Source organism: Coenobita brevimanus, chromosome 24 (genome assembly GCF_032717465.1).
Source record: "Coenobita brevimanus isolate Jiangsu-jjx chromosome 24, ASM3271746v2, whole genome shotgun sequence".
In the NCBI taxonomy this organism is placed as follows: domain Eukaryota; kingdom Metazoa; phylum Arthropoda; class Malacostraca; order Decapoda; family Coenobitidae; genus Coenobita; species Coenobita brevimanus.
In genome coordinates this window covers 60,699,401-60,720,626 of record NC_136977.1, presented here as the reverse complement: position 1 = coordinate 60,720,626, position 21,226 = coordinate 60,699,401, and the positions used below count along the sequence as shown (strand labels likewise).

General features: G+C 43.6%; 1 protein-coding gene across 1 annotated transcript in view; it reads left to right on the top strand.

The window, feature by feature from the left end:
- The window catches only part of LOC145393394 (uncharacterized), a 288,197-nt gene that overhangs the window by 92,782 nt on the left and 174,189 nt on the right, over positions 1 to 21,226 (top strand). Inside the window, exon 3 of the mRNA XM_080267489.1 lies at positions 2,079 to 2,179. Within this exon, the coding sequence (XP_080123615.1) occupies positions 2,079 to 2,179 (101 nt within the window). The remainder of the gene's footprint in view (positions 1 to 2,078; positions 2,180 to 21,226) is intronic.

Here is a 21,226-nt window from a genome sequence, read left to right as displayed (position 1 = left end):
TTTCTTTCTCTTGCCTCTTTTTTTTCCCGATCCTTTTGCCGCATCCTATTTCTTTTGCCTTTTTCCCTTTCTCGTCTGTTTTTCTTTCCCTTCACATTTCTTTCCCTTATCACTACGTTTCCCTTTCTTCTTGACTTTCTTTTCCTTCCTTTTAACCCTTTCCATTTCCCTTACCTCATTTAGCCCTTTTTATAGCTGCTGGCTTTCCCATTCTCTAACCACTTTCTCTCCTTTACCGCTTTCTTTCCCTTCCTCATACCACTTTCTTTCCCTTCCTCGTATCACTTTCTTTCCCTTCCTCTTATCACTTTCTTTCCCTTCCTCATCACTTTCCATTTCTCATACCACATTCTTTCTTTTCATATTGCCACTTTCTTTCCCTTCTTCTTCCTTCCTCCAGTCTCCTCTTTCCTCTTTCGCAATGCCCCCTCTTGTCTGCGTCCCCTCTTCCATCCCTCCCATGGTATACTGCGATCTGTCTCCCCTTTTTCTCTTCCCCCTTTCTTTCCCGTCTACCACTCCTTGTACACGTATTATTTATGTATCTTCCTTTCACCTTGACCCCCAGGACCTTGACAAACAGATTCAGGGTTAAGCTGGCTTCGTCTTGCTCAAACTTCGTGTCTAGACCTGGACAACTTCCCTCCGTGCACCTGACCCAACTTCTAAATAATTTCCCTGCCTAACTTCTAAATAACTTTCTCTAATTTTAAGTTTGCCTCGTCGCGACCCCTTCCTCGTCCCCTCGCCTCATCTTGGGCAAGTTTGGAAGTGTCGTGTCATAAATGTATAATGGCGGGTTGCTGGGGCTGGCTTCTTGTCTTAGGGGGATAATTTGTGGACTTGCTTGCTTTAAGAGGACAATTTCTCTGCTTGTTTGCTTTAGGAGGATAATTTATGGACTTCGTTGCCTTCGGGGGATTTAAGAGGATTGTTTCATTACTTGTTTGCTGTAGGAGGATTATTTGTGGACGTGATTGCCTTGGGAGGATTATTTGTGTGCATATTGTTTGCCTTAGGATTATAATTTGTGTGGCTATTATTTGTCTTGGGAGGATAATTTTTGGATCTGTTTGCCTGAAGAGGGTAATTTCTTGTTTACGAGGATAATCTGTTAGACTTGTTTGCCTTAGGATGATAACTTTTTTACTTGTTTGCTTTAGAAGGATAATTTCTTGTTTGCTTTAAGAGGAAAATTTCTTTACTTGTTTGCTTTTGGAGGATAATTTGTGGACTTGTTTTCCGTAGGAGGATAATCTGTGTGCTTGGTGTTTGCCTGAGGAGGATAATGTTTTGTTTGGCCAAGAATAATTAAGTGTGCATATTGTTTGCCTTAGGATAATTTGCTTGCTCGTTGTTTGCCTTCGGAGTATAATTTGTGAACTGTTTTGACTCCCACGGACGAAGTTTCAAAAGTTCACTGTGTCTGGCGCCGTTTGACTTATTATTATTATTATTATTATTATTATTATTATTTATTATTATTATTATTATTATTATTATTTTGCTATCCAGTGTTGTCTGATTTTTGCCGCTATTGCCCATTATCAGTTTCTATTTTGTGTTGTTTAGTATTTGCTATTTGTTGGTCTGCTTCTGATATTTTTGTTCCATCTCTGACTTTTATTGCCCAGTCGTTGATTTATGTTGTTCGGTGTCTAATGTTTGTTGTTCAGGCATTAATTTTTGTTTTTCAGTGTGCCATTGTATTCGTGCTGATATCCTGTTCCTCGCATTCTTGTGTTTGAATTTTAGGCGCGTGCGAGGGATGTTTTATATAAGCTACAGTCAACTTCGGTCTTCATTATTATTATTATTATTATTATTATTTTTCCAGTGAAAGTAGCTAATGTTCTAAGTTTTTTTTTTCTGACCACGTTTCTGAATATTTAAGCCTGTTCATGGACCTGACATAATTACTGAACAATTAGTCTTTTGAACTCATTCCCGGACATGTATTAATTGACCTGATCTCCTCACCGAACATTATTATTATTATTATTTATTATTATTATTATTATTATTATTATTATTATTTTTTGGCGAGACCGTGCCTGACCTGTGCGTCCCTCCCCCAGGTGCCGCGGCTGCAGATATGGCTCAGCACCGACCAGTCCACCCGGGAGCCGCCACCTGAGGAACACCAGGTCCTCAACAACACCAGGGAGCCAATACCAAAGTGAGTACTGCCCGATACCCCTGTGTAGTGGTATTTATGTCGCTGTGTAATAGGTAGAGGTATCCAGGGTGGGCCATGGTATAACGCTACTCTTGCACTCCCTTGTGCGGTTTAGGGACGGCATTAGCGGAATCAATGTCTATCCTGCATCTTGTATTCATTTCCTACTCCCACTGTCACACCTACATACGGCAGCAACTGAGCCGTTCCCCCAGCACACAAGACAGCGAGGAGAATTTCCAGTGGAGTCCTGTTTACGGATCACCCTGTATGCTCTAAAATGGGCGGACGGTCAGGTCTCTTAAGTTGAGTCAGGATTCCAGGGGCTTGAGTGAGTTATGAGTTAGTGCCTGGCCTATTTTGCTGAATATGCTGTTGACTGTTCTCTCTGTTTTCTTTTTCTTATTATTATTTCTGGATTCCACCTCACCCCATTTTAATGTGGGGGAAAAGTTAACAATGATGATGGTGATGACGTTGATGAATGCTTTATTAAATTCCCTTGTTCTGGATCCTTGTTATCCTGAGCCGTGGAATGAAGTGTTGATTGAGGGGTGAAGCCACTTAGAAATGTTGGGGTGTGTGGGACGGGATGGATTCAGAGACGGTAAGATATTTGTCAATCACATATTTACACTAAGATGTCTGGCCGAGAAGTTCCTGGAAGTGTTGTTTGAAGACGGCATAAGAAAATGATAAGAGGAGATCGGCTGGGATTGCGGAAGATAATAGAGCATGATTTGTAGTGTGTTATCCAGTTGGTGGAGCAAAAGCATCTGTGAGAGTGGATGGTGAGAGATTCAGCATGTTTGGTGGATTGGAACAGGTCTCTGTAATGCTCCGGTGGTTGTATCAGTATTTATGTATGGGTATTGATAGGTAAAATGAGAACAGTTGTTACAGGATTGCTTTTGAAGAAGGGAACTGTCTACACTTCTCTCTGCAGATGTGGAGTGGAGGTGATTGGGTCTGATAGGATGGTGTTTAGTGCACATTATGTGAACGGCGAAGTATAAAATTAGCGAAGACAAGGACAAAATGATAATGTTGGAATGAGACACAAAGACAGGTTTTTATTTGAGACACTCTGATAAACAAAAAAACGTGCGGGTGGTTGAGTATTTTGGCAGTGTTGTGAATAGAGATGATAGTATTTTATGGGTGAAAAGAACGGATGTAACAAGGAAAAGTGGAAGGGGTGTTGAGAGTAGTGGTGAGGAACAAAAATGTAAGCATGGGAGCGAAGAAAGCATTACAAGACGGTACATGGATTTCAACACTAACGTACATCAGTGAAGCGTGGACGATGCTGAAGGGACGTTAGTCGAAATGGAGAGCTGTTGAAATAAATATCCTTGAAAAACGCCGTGAAGTGACATGCAGGGATAGCTGGATGGACAAATGAAAGGATTCGTAAAAAATAAGGTGTAGAGGTCGGTGTGGGGAAAATAAAACGAAGGAAGCGCTTGTGATGGTTCGGCCTCGTGATGTGGAGCGAGTGGAAATGGTGATTGACTAGATTGACCGGGTAAGTGTATGGGGTTGAGGCTATTGGGAGAGGGAAGGGGAGACCGAGAACGACATGGCGAAATAAAGTGGATGTGTGTGTAAGAGGGCGATTGTCGCGAGAAGGCGTCATAATTTAGTAGTAACAGAAATGGCTGAGGGTCATTTCGTTGAGCCCGTTCCCTCACAAAATAGGACGTCAGGCAATAGATAGATAGATGGATGGACCTACACTGATTATGGGTTTTACAACGAATATATGGCTCTCTAGGAGGGAAAAAGGAATAGGATTGATGATGATGTTTTTGTGCATTTGCTTTTATTTTTATATATTTCCCCAAGAGCAGTCACTTATTTTGATGCGTGCCTAGCCGAATCATGACACTGTAATGAAGGGCAGCACCGTGCCATTTGTGCAGATTATTTCAGTGTATTCTCTCATCAGCTTGAAGGAAGTCACAACAGTTAGGTGTTTTAGTGCCGTAAGAGTCAAGAGATGTTTGTCTTGTTCACCCCTTACGCCTTGATACGAGTACATATGATTCCCTTTTTATTCTTGCTGCTGCAGGACGACGTGATTCAGCTTAAGGGAGCACCAGGTAGTGAAGGGTTAATGAAGGCTCTATCTAAACCCTCCATTTCGATCAGGGTACTCTGATTCAAATAAATCGGTGTGGGGCTATCAAGAATAAAATAAGAAGCATGTTATTGGAGAGAAACGATTCACGCCAGACTTTTGTAGTGGGATGAGGGATACTGAAATTAATATCGGCTAAAGAGAATGATAGGCATAATGAAATTACTTGTATCTCTGTGGATGAAGATGTAGGGCTGTTCATCAGGGCAGGGCAGACAGATAATGGTGGGTGTTTGGCTCTGACTGATAGGGGTCTCTTCTGTTCAAGCTTGACCAGATGGAGCCAGAGTCAGATATGAAAGCTAAAGAATTGTATTGACAGCAGATTTAACTTTTATTTATCTTTGTGGCTGTTGATAGAGTCATTCAATGCCAGACCACGTCCAAAGTAGAGGACGGGTCAGCGACAAAGTAACGTAGAAATACATAAATATACACATACGAGTATATACAGTCGAGAGAGAGAGAGAGAGAGAGAGAGAGAGAGAGAGTCACTGTATAAGAAATTAGCACCGTGAATCTGAGGACGAGTGGCTGCCTAAAGAGAATGTATAGGTACACTCGCCCACGTCTCTCCTCTCCCGTCTTTCTCCCTTTCTGTCCCTGTACCCTCCTGTCCCTCCCCTCCTATCCATCCCCCTCCTGTCCATCTCCCCTCCAATCCCTCCCCTCCTATCCATCCCCCTCCTGTCCATCTCCCCTCCAATCCCTCCCCTCCTATCCCCCCCACTCCCTCCCCTCCTATCCCCCCCACTCCCTCCCCTCCTATCCCCCCCACTCCATCTTCTCTCCTGTGTCTCTCCCTCCTATCCTTCCCTCTTATCCATCTCCCCTCCTATCCCTCCCCCCTCCTATCCGTCGCCAATCCTATCCATTTCCACTCCAATCCCTCCCCCCCGTCCTCACGCCCAATAATCGTTCGCTTGTCACTCTCCATCACACTACATCATGAATGCCTCCTGTCTATCTGTCTGTCTGTCTGTCTGTCTGTCTCTCTCTCTCTCTCTCTCTCTCTCTCTCTCTCTCTCTCTCTCTCTCTCTCTCTCACACACACACACACACACACACACACACACACACACACACACACACACACACACACACACACACACACACACACACACACACACACACACACACACACACACACACACACACACACACACACACACACACACACACACACACATTCATCACATATTTTACAAACCTGATCCCTATGTAATTTTTTTTTGTTCCCCATAAATTTCGTCTTTTGCACACACATCGTATGGTCTGTTATCATCACTGTTTCACTCTTCCTTGTTTCTTTCTCTTCCCCTACTCCCACTGTTCCTCGGATTTCCTTCTTCCTGGTTCGTCCTTCAAGGGCTTTCCAGACGAACATTAAGCACTTGGGATGGCAGACCAAGGTACTGGTCAGTCTTGGAGCACGGTGACGAAACACTAATATGCAGTGGAACAGAAGCTGAGACGATGCTTCACATTACTGCTACACTACGTCTGCACGACCATTATCCAAGCATGTTCCTTTACTGTACTCGCACCCTCAGCACCCCCACACGCACCTCACACCCCCACGCACCTCACAACTCCACGCACCTCACTCTTTAACATCTCCACACACCTCACTCCTTCAGATCCCCCCACACCTCACTCCTTCACATCCCCTCAAGGCTCCCCACAATCCGCACACTCCCTCTCTTCCACAGCGACTCCCTTTAAGCAGCCAGCGTTTGTGTGGATTCCGGAACGGCATTGTAGAAGTTATGTTGAGGTTGCTGCGCACGACACCACCGCCACTGCACCTGCTGCTTACCCTCCTGCTGTTTACCCTCCTGCAGTTGCGTCTGCTGCTGGATTCTGCTAGCCTTGTATCCTGCATTTCATGTAGTGCTTTTATTCTGTACATTTTGCTTTTCTTGTATTTTTATTCTTTGTATTTTGCTTTCCTTGTGTTTTCATTCTGTGTATTTTGCTTGTGTTTTTATTCTGTGTATTTTGCTTGTAGTGCTTTTATTCTTTGCATTTTGCATTTCAGTTTTCGTGTAGTGTTTTTCTTCTTTGTACTCAGTTTTCCATGCTCTGGTTTTTATATTTCTTTACGTACTCCTTTGTATTCTGCTTTTCTCGCCCTACTTTGAATTCAGCCTTATTTGCCCTGCTTTGTATGTGGCCTTTTTTTTTTTTTTTTTTTTTTCCGGTGCAGCTGAACTCGGGGAATCTAAAAGTTAGCTTGAAGTAGACGAATATTAATTACTTTTAACTGACGTGTAATTTTCAGAGATGACGTCCTAGAGTATGTTTTACGACCATATTTACTTGTGACAGGAAGCTCGATCGTGATAATTAATGACAGCGAAATCAAACGAAGAGTGGAAGGGAATCTCTACTCCCTTCACTTTAACTAGGCCTAAACCATACCTCCATCTTGAATGCTGAGCTGTGACGAGAGATTAACACGAGCTAGTCACGAAGAAGTGCAAAGGAAATGTACAGCTATAGTATTGCAAACGAACAATAATATCCGCCGCGTTACTGTGAATGAACATTAATAACAATACATCAAAGAACAGAAGAACAACTGGGATATCAGAATGGCAGCTTGGAGATGGAATGAGAGGAAGAGGCAGCCAGGTAACTAAGTGGAGAGAGGGAATTTTATATCTGCTGGGATTGGATGGAACAGGCTCACAGGAAATTGGTCAAAGTGGAGATAGCTGGAAAAGGCCTTTGTTGTGCATTGATTCTGGAGATGATGGTAAGGTTGCTGCTACTGTTTATTCTCTGTCTTTGTCTGTCTGTCTGTCTGTCTCTCTCTCTCTCTCTCTCTCTCTCTCTCTCTCTCAAAATATCTTGCCAATTTTGTTTTCCGTCCACCTGTACCTGATCGGATTCTCTCTCTCTCTCTCTCTCTCTCTCTCTCTCTCTCTCTCTCTCTCAAAAATATCTCGCCAATTTATTATTATTTTTTTTTCCCGTCCACCTGTAGCTGATCGGATTATTCATTCCCCTTTTTCCTGAATCTTACCCTATGTACCTTATGTAATTCCTGTTATTTTTAGCTTCTACGTTTCCAGTACATCAACAGCCCTTATTTGTGTTCCTACTTTTAATCACCTACCTTTTAGTCCTCAGCTGCTGCTTCTGCAATTACTCCTTTACCTCATGTCGCTACTTTTACGCACCTCTTGCTTTATGTTGAGTTTGTTTATTTATTTATTTTTTTATTTCCCGCTACACTTGTTTCTGAACTTCCCATCTACTTACTGTGTCGGCTGCTTTTATTCATATATCGTATTCTTAATATTATTTGGTAGATCATGACAGAATTGGTAGATAATTGAAAAAGTGAAAGAAAGTTGAGGTGGAAGTCTTTACTGAGTAACAACATTTCTTTCTACCGAGTTTTTTCAGCATAACGAACTTACTTAGAACGAAAGGTTATTACGGTACACAGTAAAGACTTGCCTCACTTTTTTTTTCCCCCCCCCAACCAAATGGGCACCGCTTCGTCCTGTTGTTACTGTTACATTCGTTCCTGTCCCTTTATTTTTGCCATTCACCCACTGCTTCTCCTTCATTTACTGTTCTGCTGTTTCAGATATTATTAGTGTTTTTCTTGTGTTCCTGTCACTTTCAGCGCGTTTTTGTCCACTCAGGTATTGCTGCTTCAGTGTTCTTGCCACCTTCATCGTATTCCTACTGAGTTGTGTAGTGCTACTGTTGCGTTCTTGTCACTTGGGTTTGTTCCAGTTCAGTCTAGTATCATTTTTTTTCCCATATACTTTTTTTCGTGAATGGCTAATAGCATTTTACGTGTTCAACCTCCTGAATCCAGTCACGTCGTTTGTAGTTCATTCTTGGTGCTTCCATACGATTTTTATTCCAGCTTAGGGGACGCCACGTATTAGTAAAGGAATAAATGAAGGGTATTGATCTCTCCAGTTTGAATAGTCTCCCCTTAAGTTCAGTAGCAGCACGAAGAAAACGAAGAGTACGTGGTGGCTGTGAAGGGGCGGACCTCGTCAATCAATTATCGTATTTTTTATTGTTATTATTATTATTATTATTATTATTATTATTATTATATTTTTACTGTGTCCCAACGATTGTATTTGGATTAGGAGAGCCCGTTTTAATTTGAGGAGTTAAGGTTCTCATTAACGTGTTCGGTACAAGAGAGCTTTCTGGAGTGGACAAAAATCGTGATTTAAAAAAAAAAAAAAAAAAGGACTTCCTGTCATGGAGAGTGTTTTAATGGTGTTGAACTCCTCCGTGGGTGTTATGTGTGTACTTGAAGATTGAGGTGGTGTGTGTGTGTGTGTGTGTGTGTGTGTGTGTGTGTGTGTGTGTGTGTGTGTGTGTGTGTTTTATGGTAGGCTAGTTTTATCCCCATAACCCCATCACTACTATCATTTCCCAGCTGAATCAGGTCGTCTGGTGGCAGGAAAAGCAAAATTTTAGAATGGCGTCCTCGGAATTAGGGGGTTCATTCATCCACTTCATTCCTGGTCTGTTTTTCTCTGTTATTTCGTGTTATTCACTCTTTCAGGTCCCCCCCCCATTTTGTTGATTGTATAGTGTCTGTCGGTTGTACTTTTTTCGTTATTCGCACCTTCTTCATCCATCGTTCGCTTTTGGTCTTTTATAAATAGTTGGTTATACACTTTTGTCTTTATACACTCCCGTTATATAGTTTCCGTCCTTTATACACTGTTCGTTGGCTGTACCCTTTTCGTTGGTTTACATTTTTCGTTGGTGTACATTTTTCGTTGGTCGTACACTTTTCGTCCTCCGTGCACTTTCCGTTCTGTACACACTTTTATGTACAGTTCTATTTTTCTTTCCCTTTTTTCTGTGTCGATTCCATCACCACTGATCTCCCGCCTGCAGTCAAAGCAAACAGAGAGCCAGAACTTCATGCATTTCATAAAACCCAGGCCAAAAATATCACGTAAATCCTTCAATCCCTCGCGTCCCTCCCGCCATTATATGAGAGAGGCGCTGGTAATCCTCCTTCCCTGCCCTACACCTATATTCTTCCCATCTACCCTACCCTGCCTCAACCTTACCTTGCCCTACCCTGCCTTGCCTTCCCTTAACTTTCTTTACCCTTCCCTACCCTACCCTTGCCCAACCCTACTCTACCCTACCCTACCCTACCCTACCCTACCCTACCCTTGCCCAACCCTACCCTACCCTACCCTTCCCCTACCCTACCCTACCTTACCTTACCTTACCTTACCTTACCTTACCTTACCTTACCTGACTTTACCCTACCTTGTCCGACCTTACCTTACAATACCATACCATACCATACCATACTCTGCCCTACTTTACCTTACCCTGTCCTACCCTACCTTCATATTCTACGCATCTACCCTACTGTATCATTGTATTATACTCTACCCAGCTCCACTTTACCCTCTTCTCTGACCAGCCCTACTCTACCTTATTCTACTCCACCTTACCGTTGTATGACACCCTACCCTGCCATCATATTCCTCTCACTACCCTACTCGACCTTCATATGATAACTCCCATCTACCTATCCCACCAATAAAGTTTCCCTGCATCCCTATCCGGTGTACATATTCTCCCCATCCACCAGGCCTACCTTCAATTTTTTTTCCCCACCTGATGACCCCACCTGCATTTTTCGCCATCTGCCTACCCTACATACATATTCTGCCCATCAACAACGTCTCTCCCATCTGCTTACCGTCTCTGTATTTTTCACCATCTGTCTACCCTCCCGACTTCGTTTTCCCCATCCACCTATCCTGCCTGCGTGAGAGAGAGAGAGAGAGAGAGAGAGAGAGAGAGAAGGGGGGAGGGGGCATGTGAACGTTACTGAAAAGGACGACGGGAAAACGTCTAACTTGGCCTGAACTTCAGTCATGTACCCAGCACTTTCCAGCCACGTGTCAAACTAATTCTTGTCTTTGTTCTTGTGGCGTCGAGTTCATCTGGACGTGAACCCGATGGTCTGCAGATTGAGATATCCTTCTTCAGCCAGCCTCCTTTGGGGGGATAGGGAGGGAGTTGAGGGGCGTTTTCATCAGTAGGTAGTGGAGTCGCCTAGAGATATCAGCCACCGCGTGAAGGCGTACTGCTGCAGCACATAGCTAATTATTTAAACATTAAATCGAATTAGAACCAACTACATTGCCAGGTATATTGTTTCACGTAATACCCTGTTTCCGGGTCAGTTCCTTCCGATCTCTTCAGAAACTATGTACGAGTTTATTTAATTTAAATCCATTTGTGTTTGTTGTGCCTTGCCTACTTAGAGTACTTTCGAGTGGTGTTAATCGTGACCTGGTAGGTAAATATGATATTGCAGGGTCGAATCCCAGCGAATTCATGGGAGATTCATTTTCTTTTTGTTTAACCAGTACTCTTCTGTAAACCCAGTGCACCATACCTCACGAATCCCCACCATTCTCCACTCTGACCTGTTAGTATTTGCCGTACACTCAGGAAATGCTGTGGGTGGGCAGTACGTGTGTAGTGGGGCCATGTTCTCTTCCAAAACATCCCCACTTCATGTACATTCTCGTAAATTCCCGGGGGTTAGCACATTCAACTCGGAACTAGCAGAAACCAAATTTGATTCGCCGTGTGGTCAGACTGGCGGACTCAGCTTGCTCCCCTCTTGCTCATCTTCACACAGCAATAAAGTTGGAGACCTAAATATAAACTAGCTTCTGCGGGTCGTATTCTTTGTAAAGGTTGACACGAAAATGTCTGCCTTATAACCTTCTTCAGGTCGATGCGGTAGTCATTAATCTGAGCCTTTTCTCTCTGGTCTTCCTCCCTCCTCCTCCTCCTCCTCCTTTTCCTCCTCCTCCTCCTTTTCCTCTTCCTCCTCCATTTCCTCCTCCTGCTCCTTCCTTCTATTAATTTCCTCTTTTTTGACAACTTTCAAAAGGGTTAAAAAAAAAAAAATGATGGCAACAGTGGAAGTGACGACCCAGCAGGCGGTGTGACTAATGATGGAGGCAAGTTTAGCGAATATTATTAATTTTTATTTTTTTTATTTTTTTTAAGGAAGAATGCTGTTTAATCCCCATTGAAAACGTGTTAGTGATTGGCTGTAGTGGCGTGAATATTGTTTCTCTCTCTCTCTCTCTCTCTCTCTCTCTCTCTCTCTCTCTCTCTCTCTCTCTCTCTCACACACACACACACACACACACACACACACACACACACACACACACACATATCGTTTTTCTCCTCTTCCTCGTCATCATCATCATCATCATCATCATATTCGTCGTCATCCTAATTATTTGTTTCCTTTTTTTTTGTACACAACCTTGCAGTCTTTATTTTTTCTTTTTAATTCTCTAACGCCCCACCCCTCAGTCACTTTTTAATATAGTACAGCTCGGAAGAGAGAGAGAGAGAGAGAGAGTTATGTCGTAGTGTGTTGCGACTGTGTTTACGTGGAGGAGGCATCGTGTTGGCTCTTGTGTGTTTGGGGAGGTGTGTGTGTGTGTGTGTGTGTGTGTGTGTGTGTTAGGCATTGTGGAGGGGGCAGGTGTTGGCTCGTCAGGTGAAGTGAGAGAAAGGTTAAAACAATTCACTTTTTCTTTTCATCACCCTCCCGCCTCCCTCACCCCACACCCTAAGCCACTTACACTCCCCTCGCCGCCTCCCCTCACCCTCACCATCACCCTCACTGTTACCACTACCATCCTTAACCTCACCCCTATCTATCAGTGACCATCATCATCATCATCGTCGTCGTCATCATCATCATCATCATCGTCGTCGTCGTCATCATCATCGTCGTCGTCGTCATCATCATCATCATCATCATCATCATCATCATCATCATCATCATCATCATCATCATCATCATTATCATCATCATCATCACCACCATCATCATCATCACCCATGTCCAATACTCTTACCTTCATCAGCATTATACCTTCACCCCCCGCCATTACTGTTATCATCATCATCATCATCATATCCCTTATTGTTGTCATTCACCATCAGTATTACTCTCCACTACCACCATAACTACCATCTTCACCATCACTCTACCATCATCAGATTCACCCTCACCATCACCCCTTTCCATTAATTTTCATGAAACTGTCCTCTTAAGTTCTTCCCCTCACCCTTTTCAATTCTCCCTCTTCTCCTGCCTTCTTGACGTCCATCACCTACGCTCCTCCTCTTCTACACTTTACGTCCCTGCAGTCTTGCTTTGCTTTACATTTTTCCCACTTTATTTCCCCTCAGCTCCCCTTTCCTTCCTCTCACAGGCTCTTCCCCTTACCCTTTCCTCCCGCCTTTCCTTCCCTTTATTTTCTCCCTCTTTCCCCCTTACCTTCTCTTCGCCTTCTCCTCTCTTTCCTTCCCGTTACTTTCTATAACCACTTCTGTCCCTTTTTTTTCTTCCCCTCTTCCTCTCCCCTTCGTGGTTCTCCCCTCGCATTCTCCCCTCTGGCTGCCGCTGGTCCTTCTCCCAGCCTCTCTCTCAGTCTCCCACTTCTTTCACGCTATATTTACTGCTTCCCGTCCCCTCTCACTCACCTTGTCACTTCTTCTCTGCGTATTTTCTTTTACCTCCTTCCTCGCATCACTTCACATTTTCTTCAGTCATCCTTCACGCTAACCCATTTTCTTTCGTTTTTATTTTATTTTTCATATTTCTTCCCCTCTTCTCCTCCCCTTTTTAATAATCCCCTTCATTCTTCCCCATCCATCACCTCCAGCCATTCACTGCGCCGCTCACTCTTTTTCCTCTCATATTTTTCGCATTTCCTCCTCCTCTTACTCTTTTTCCTTCACGTTTTCCGAATTTTGTTCCTTTTGCCTCTCGTTTTCTTCACATCGTCCTTCAAAATTTACTTCACATCGTCCTTCAAATTTCTTCCTCCTATTCGTCTCTCTCTCTCTCTCTCTCTGTCTCTCTCTCGAAGCCGCGTTATTTGTTTGTCCTTCAATCACGCCCAGACCAATGGCCAGAGACCCCCCAGACCCATATATATTCTGAATCAGGATGACCCGATGATGGTTTTAGGGGGTCAAAATTCAGATTTGGGTCATTTGAGGTCACCGGTAGTGTTCGATAGTGTATCCTTGCAGCCCAGTGTTTGGCGTGGAGACACTTGACCTCCAGTTCGGACATAGGCTATGTGAGGTTGACCTCCGAGGTCATTTGAGCCCACCGGTCGGAGGTCATTTGAGGTCACCGGTAATAGTAAACAAGTGCGCACAAAGACTGTGCGTTAGTGTGCGAAAGCTGAAATAGAAAGTTCCTGGACCTCGTATAATTCCACTTCAAAAGCATTCGAGGCACATGGTCTTACTGGAGCAGAAAGACAGATTGAACTAGAACAAATAGGATTAAAGTGTTCACCTTTTTGCCTCGGCACCGGCGGATACCGGTATTTCATTTAAAAGCAGTGTCACGAGAACTGGTGTCTGGCGATTTTCTCTCTCTCTCTCTCTCTCTCTCTGTGCCATTTCTTGCTTATGTTATTTCACCTTACTTTTTTGTTTTCCTTACTTTTCCTTGATCGTTTCCCCCTCTTGTGCTCACTTCCTTTGATTTTCTTCACTTTCTTCTTTTCTCCCTGTTGTGGTTGCTTTGCCTTACCTTGTTTTTGTCCAGTGCCATTTTATTTCTAATTATTCATATCCTCTTCCGAATTATCACTCCTTGTCATTCATTTTACTCTTCTTTTTCGTCGTCGCACTGTTCCCTTGTCCTTCCTGTCCTCCTCGTTTGCCTCCCTCACCATACTCTGCAGTGACTTTTCTCTGTCAAGGTTGTTCCTATCTTCTTCTCCTTATTCTACACTTTTTATCTCACTTTGATCCTTTTACAGTTTCGTTTCTCTGTTCAGCTGCCTTTCCCCGCACAACCCTTTATTCTGTTCTCTTTCTCTTTCTGCTCCTGTATCTTTATTCATGACCTGTTCTCTCTCCGTTCGCTCCTGTGCCTTTTCCACCACTCCCTCTTCTCTCTCTGTCTGATCCCGTTTCTCATCACCTGTTCTCTCTTCCCATGTTCCTCCTCCTCCTTCATTCCTGCTTTGTTCTCCCTCCCCCTCCACTCCCTCAGTCACTCCCACACTGAGGACACAAAACACAAACACTCCTCTCGATCACCGTAAAGTTTAAATAGTGTTGTCATGCCCACTCCATACGTGTTTAACCCCGCCCCCCCATTGTTCTCCCTCCCCCTCCACTCCCTCAGTCACTCCCACACTGAGGACACAAAACACAAACACTCCTCTCGATCACCGTAAAGTTTAAATAGTGTTGTCATGCCCACTCCATACGTGTTTAACCCCGCCCCCCCACAACCGACAAGAACAACAACCATGATGGCAGCAACACCTACACCTACCCCTACACCAACACCTACTCAAGCACCAACACCTACACCAACACCTGCACCTACACAAGCACCTACACCTACACGAACACTTACACCAACACCTACACTAACATGTACACCAACACCACCACCTACACCAACACCAACACCTACACCAACACATACACCAACACATACACCAACACAGCACCTACACCTACACCAACACCAATACCTACACCTACACCTACACCAACACCAGCACAATCACTTTCACACCAATCGCGGCTGGAAGCAAAAAACGTGCATATTATCCTCAGTTACAAGCAAAAACCGTCACATGGACACGAGTTAAAGGCCAATTCTTACCAACAGCAATTACACACAAAAACAGCAACATAAACTGCCTTACAAACAAAAATAGTCAAACCAGCAGATATTACAAGGAGAGAGAGAGAGAGAGAGAGAGAGAGAGAGAGAATGTTCCAGTCATTCGGGTAAAAAAAAAAAAATTGTCGTTTGGCTCTTTAACGTCATTTGTCCCTATTGAGTCATTAGGGCGGCCATCACCCTTTATGCCAGGCCGAGCTGACCCAATGAACTCAGAGGGAATTACCGCCTCTGACAGACACACAATTGGTCGATAAGCTTCACTCGTTAAACACAAGGATGTTTTCTATCTATTTGTATCTATTGCCAGGTGCTTTAATCCCGTAAGGGGTGGCCACAGACACATCGCCTCCACCTCGTCCTGTCCTGTCATTTGGCTGCCCCCTCCTCCAATGCTCCCCACCCACCCCCATATATCTTTCCACTCCACCCATTCATATTATTAAACCCATATATATTACGACGTTGTGAAATTTTATTCTTCTGTATTTCCAGAATTTGTGTCAACTTTGGAGAGACTTTTCAAACTGGAGGCGTTGGATTTATCATTCATTTATCACTTCACTGCAAGAGGTCTCCCCAGAGTTGAAAAAAAATCGTCTGGAAGTAGCAAGGGTAAATCGGTAAAACACGTCAGAGGGTTGAAGAGATTAAGGTCTGCCGTGCATTGTTCACATAAAAAGTTGTCCCCACACACTGAAATCGCGTGTATTGCAAGGTTACAACGCAGCTTCGTGAATTTAATGCTTCCACTAGTTCTTTTAATCTCACAATCTGGCTCCCCAAAGACGAGACAGTGTAATCTTGTATAGAAACTCGTGATATTCGATTGTGGGAGTAGGGACAGTCGCTTCCACTTCTAAGTACTACATGGCACCAGTGTATTTGCTTACGTCTTTCATCTGTTGTGGTTGGATTGCTATAACGGGCTTGTTCCAGTACGGTAAACGCGGGACGTAAACAAATACAGTAGTGTCGCAAAAGACCTCCGACAGGCCACTCCCTGTAGTACTTAATAGTGGAGGCGATTGCACCTCTTTAAGGGAGCACTTCATACGTACCATATATTAATTATTACAACGGAAATAATTATGAGAGGTTCTTATACTTGCCTGCTCTTGCTGTGTTCTGCTTACCTTACGTTCAGTTGCAGTTCCATTCACCAGACCAAGAGAGATTGAAGTTACGGATCTCTTCTCACCCTTTTTGAGAAATCTAGAAATGGTATAAATTACAGTAAGAGTTGGTTTGTGTCTGTTTTAGCTACCAGTGACGTGAGTGAAAGTTAACGTGGACTGAGCGGCGACCGTCACTCAATCCCTGTCGTGCGGGGGAATTTGGCGACCAGAAATAGCGATGATTGTGACCTACATTGTCCTTATAACCCTCACTTCTTGCTGTGACACTCCCACCACCCCACCGTCACAAACATTACCTCATATTTAATGTAACATCCCCACTCCCTCCCCTGCTGGGTAAAATTATCCTTTCTGCTTGCTATAACGGCCTCTCAAATTTTTCTCTTTATACCTTCTTGCGCTAACGACCTTCTCTCTTTTTTGTTTGATAAAAGTATCCTCCATGGCTGAGGTAACGACCCCCTTCTCTCCTACTTGGTAAAACTACCCAATCTTCTTGCAGTAACGACCCCCTTCCCTTTTTCCTGGATTAAATTACCTTATCTTCGTGCAGTAACGACCCTCTCCCTTTTCCCTTGATAAAATTACCCTGTCTTCTTGCTGTGACGACCCCCTTCCTGCTCTTGCTTGATAAAACTACCCCTCCCGGCTTGCCGTAACGACCCTTTCCCCCCTGTCCTTTAATAAACTATCCCCACAGCTTGTCAGAACGACCTCCTCCCCGATGTGCTTTATAAAGATGCCCTCCAGTCTTGCCATAACGACCCCCATCCCTCTTGTAAATCTATCCTCTCCATGCTGTATCACCCCCCCAGTGTATTTTGAGATAACCAAATTCATCTAGTGGATTTTGCTTATTGTTTTTGGGTTATGAGTGTTTATTCGGACCTCTGTTTTTATACCAGTCTCCCCGTAATTCCCTTGTCTGTTTGTAAGCCTCGTCACCGTTTTCCATCTCTTGTTTAGTAGGTCATCCGCAGCGGTGGTTGAATTTAGACATTTTATTTCCGCAGATGACAGTTTGTGTTTGAGAGAATTCTAGCAAATAAGGTTAAAATGTTGTCTCTCTAATACTTTCACTTCGGTGGTTGAACTTAAAACTCTCGCTGATAGAGTAGGCTTGCGATGTTATTCAGCAGTAGTATGGTTTCATTATGTATCTGCACACCACACCATGCTTGAAACCACGCCACAGCACACCACACCACACCACACCACACCACACCACACCTCATTGCAGCACGCCACATCACATCACATTCCATTCCATTCCATTACACACCACACCACACCACACCACACCACACCACGTACTTCAACCTCATCGCCAGACCTGTTCCATACGAGTACTCACCTACGCTTCACATCCACGCACTCACTCCATCTATTCTCCACACCCATCCACCTGCCATTCAGACACCCACTCACTTACTAATTCACCTGCCGCCTTCCCCCCCCCTCTCTCTCTCTCTCACACACACACACACACACACACACACACACACACACACACACACACACACACACACACACACACACACACACACACACACACACACAGTACCTCTGTGTTTGTCGTGGAAGTTACTGACGGTGTTCGGTGTTCTTGAAACAGAAAGCCCGCTCATTCCGAAAACTTAATGTATACTTAACTCTTTCAGTACGTGAGCTCCCTTCTCGGATATATTATAATCGTCTTTCGGGGCAAGTGAAATAGTGTCCTCGTTGTGAAGGGGATAATGGGAACTTAAAAACATACTCTTTATTGGAGGTCCTTCCTGATGACGAGGAAAAATGAAATAGCTTAGGAGGAATGATAGTAGTAGTAGTGGTAGTGGTGGTTGTGGTAGTGGTGGTGTATTGAAACTAACGCAACAGCCCATCCTCTTTTCGGGGGTTAGGAAGGAGTTGAGGGACGTTTGTGTATCCTTGCTGGTCTTCCGTCTGGGTGCATAGGCGTCACTGCAGGCAGGCGTACGTCTTTGGGCCCGTCATCGTATTGAAGGGAGCAGTGAAAGGGGATTATGACGTGTTCTGTTGATTCATTATTGCTGCCTCAACGATTTTATTCAGTTTTTTATATACCTCGAAGTGAAGGGGTAAATGAAAGCTTTATCATCTCCAGTTCCAAAAGCCCCTCGTAAGCCAAAGAAAAAATAATTGAGGGAGTAGAAAAAATTTGAGAGTAGAAGAAACGTCGGAGTGAGGCTAAGCACGAGACCCATTCTGTACTGAGAGAGAGAGGGAGAGAGAGAGAGAGAGGCTAGCAGACACGAAGTATTGATATCGTTGTGAGGGGGTTCATGGATCTTATTTCCTACCCTTTCAGTACGAGAGGGTCCTTCAGAGCTGCAACATATCCTCAGAGTGTCTCGGCAATAAAAGAAAAAGTGTTGTATAAGTGAATTATTATTATTATTTTTTTTTTAAGTCTCATCACGAAGGACCTTTCTGAGCTGTAAGAGAATTTTTTTGGGGGCCGTTTTAGTCAAGGGATTAAAGAGCTTAAAAAACAAGGGTGTATGATTAGTAAATAAATAGGTATATATTAATTATTGATATAGTTCATTTACTTAACTAAGCGGAGGTTTTTCAGGCTTGTAATCCTTCTTTCATTGAGGTCAGTGGTAGAAAAACACATTCCAGTGGCCCTACATCCTTTTCGCAGTAATTTTTCGTGACTGGCACCATATTCTAGTATTGATTTCTTTCTGCAGCTCGGCATTCAAGGGGAAGAGGTTGCAATTTCACGTCAGGTTATAGTGAATATAGTAAAGATTATTTTGGTAAATTTGTTAAAGGAGGAGTTAATATAAGAGAAGCAGGAAAAAAAAAAAAAAAAAAAAAAAAAAAAAAACGATTAGTGAAAAATGCTTAATGATAACCTGGCTAAAAGCTTAACAGATAATACTTTAAAGAAAAGTGTTGGTAATGATAGGAGAGGCCCCAAGTGATTTTAGTTTGATAAAGGGAGCCGTAAATTGGATTGGTAAATTTGGTTAGGTCATGAGAGCAGAAGAGTAAAAGATAGCAAGGTGAGAGAGAGAGAGAGAGACCATACCATCACTAACAAGTACACACACACACACACACACACACACACACACACACACACACACACACACACACACACACACACACACACACACTCACACAACCCTGCTTTAATTAACCGCAACGAGTTTGTCAGCATATATAAACAGTATATATATTGTTTTGCTTGATGCCCTAACACGTTTTCCGGTGTGAGGTGCGAGTGGTTTTGTGTCATTGTGTGTTGTAATGGCCTTGTCCCCGTCATGTGTGTGTGTGTGTGTGTGTGTGTGTGTGTGTGTCTGAATTGGTGGTGAATGGTGTGACCGTGGTGGGCGGTAGTGTGGTTTGTTGGGGTTGATGGTGGTTGTTAGTGGCGTTAATTTTCGTGCTCGTTGTTGTGATCATGTTGGTTGTGTTGTTGTTGCCTTTGTTGATGGTGTTAATGTTGGTTGTCGTTGTGGTGGTGGTAGTGATGATGATTTTGTTGCTTTTAGTGGTGGTGGTAATTGTCGTTGTTGTGATGGTAATGGATATTGTGATTGTTGTTGTCGGAGCTCGGAGCTTAGTTTTTTTTATTGATAATGGTGATCCAGATACATGGTGTGTAACTGATGGTGGTGTTGGTGGTGGTTATGATGGTAATACTGTAGTTTTTGCCGTATCATCGGTAAATGGAGGGTCTTTTAGTAACCAGGTCACCTTTGCTTATGGTATTTACACATCAGACCAGTAGTAAATACCAAAAAAATTGTTTAAGGTTGTAGGGCCCGCACACCCCTCGGCATATCAGCTTGTGCATGTCATGCCTCAGTAACGGGAGCTCCTTTGGTTGTACAGCTTAATACACACCAGGCTTATAGTAAAGGCCAAGCCAATTTACTTTTTACTTGATAGGTTCCCGCCGCCTCCCCCAGGTCCACTCTTCCTCAGTCACGTTTGGCTGTGCAACTTTGCACACCCAGTATGCCTGTGATAAGACTGCATTAAGACCCGGTCCATTAATTTTCAAGGTACCCCCTTTCTCCCAGCATTCCTTCATGCATCACAATCTGTAGATGTCGAACAGCCTTTGGATTTGGTATCCTGCTTCCCCCATTTATGGCCCCATCTCAGAATACATATCGGTGTATCATGAAGACGGTGCGTTGGAGAAGAGAATGGGTGAAAGTCAAATCCCCTATAAGAAGCTCCACTGTCCCGTCCTAGTATCAATTGATTGTGTGCATCAAAACTCTCTCACGACTCCCTGATGCATCACAGCTTATGGATGCCTTCCCTTACCACGCCACTTTCGACTTTACAGCTTTCCACACACGCAGTAGACCCATAGTAAGGTCAGAGTGGAGAAAGATGAGGGAGACCATAGTCCTGCATTGAACTCTTAGGGTGGTAATGATAATGAAAAGTCCATCTTATTGGTTATGGAGATTCTGTATGGTACGCAGTTCATTGAAGTGGCCATTGGAGAATACATCAGCGTTTGACAGTCGATAAATGGCGTGAGAGTAGTTGTAGTGGTGGTTGTTTTGGTTGTTTTTGGGTGGTGCTGGTGCGAGTAGCTCATATATTTGCCATGGTTGACGATTGATGGTAATTCGGTAGCTGTGGGTGTGGTTGTTGGTGACTGGTGGTGGAGATGATTCCATTGTACTTGTTAGTGTTGGTGATTTGTGATGGTGGTTGATGGAAATTGTTCATAGTTAGGGGTGTTAGTGTAGAGTTGATGGTGGTTTTGGTTGTAATAATGGTGATGATGACAGTATTATGGTGATGTTGATGGTAGTAGTAACGGTACAGATGGTGGTGGCCATGGTAGTAATAATAGTATTGTTGGTAGTCATGTTTTTCTTGGTAATAGGAATGGTGTTTGTGATGGTATTAGTAATGGTGTTGATGATGGCATTAATTGCGGTGTGTATGGTAGTAATTATGGTCGTTATGGTCGTGATGGTTTAATGGTAGTGTTCATGATAAAGATAATAGTG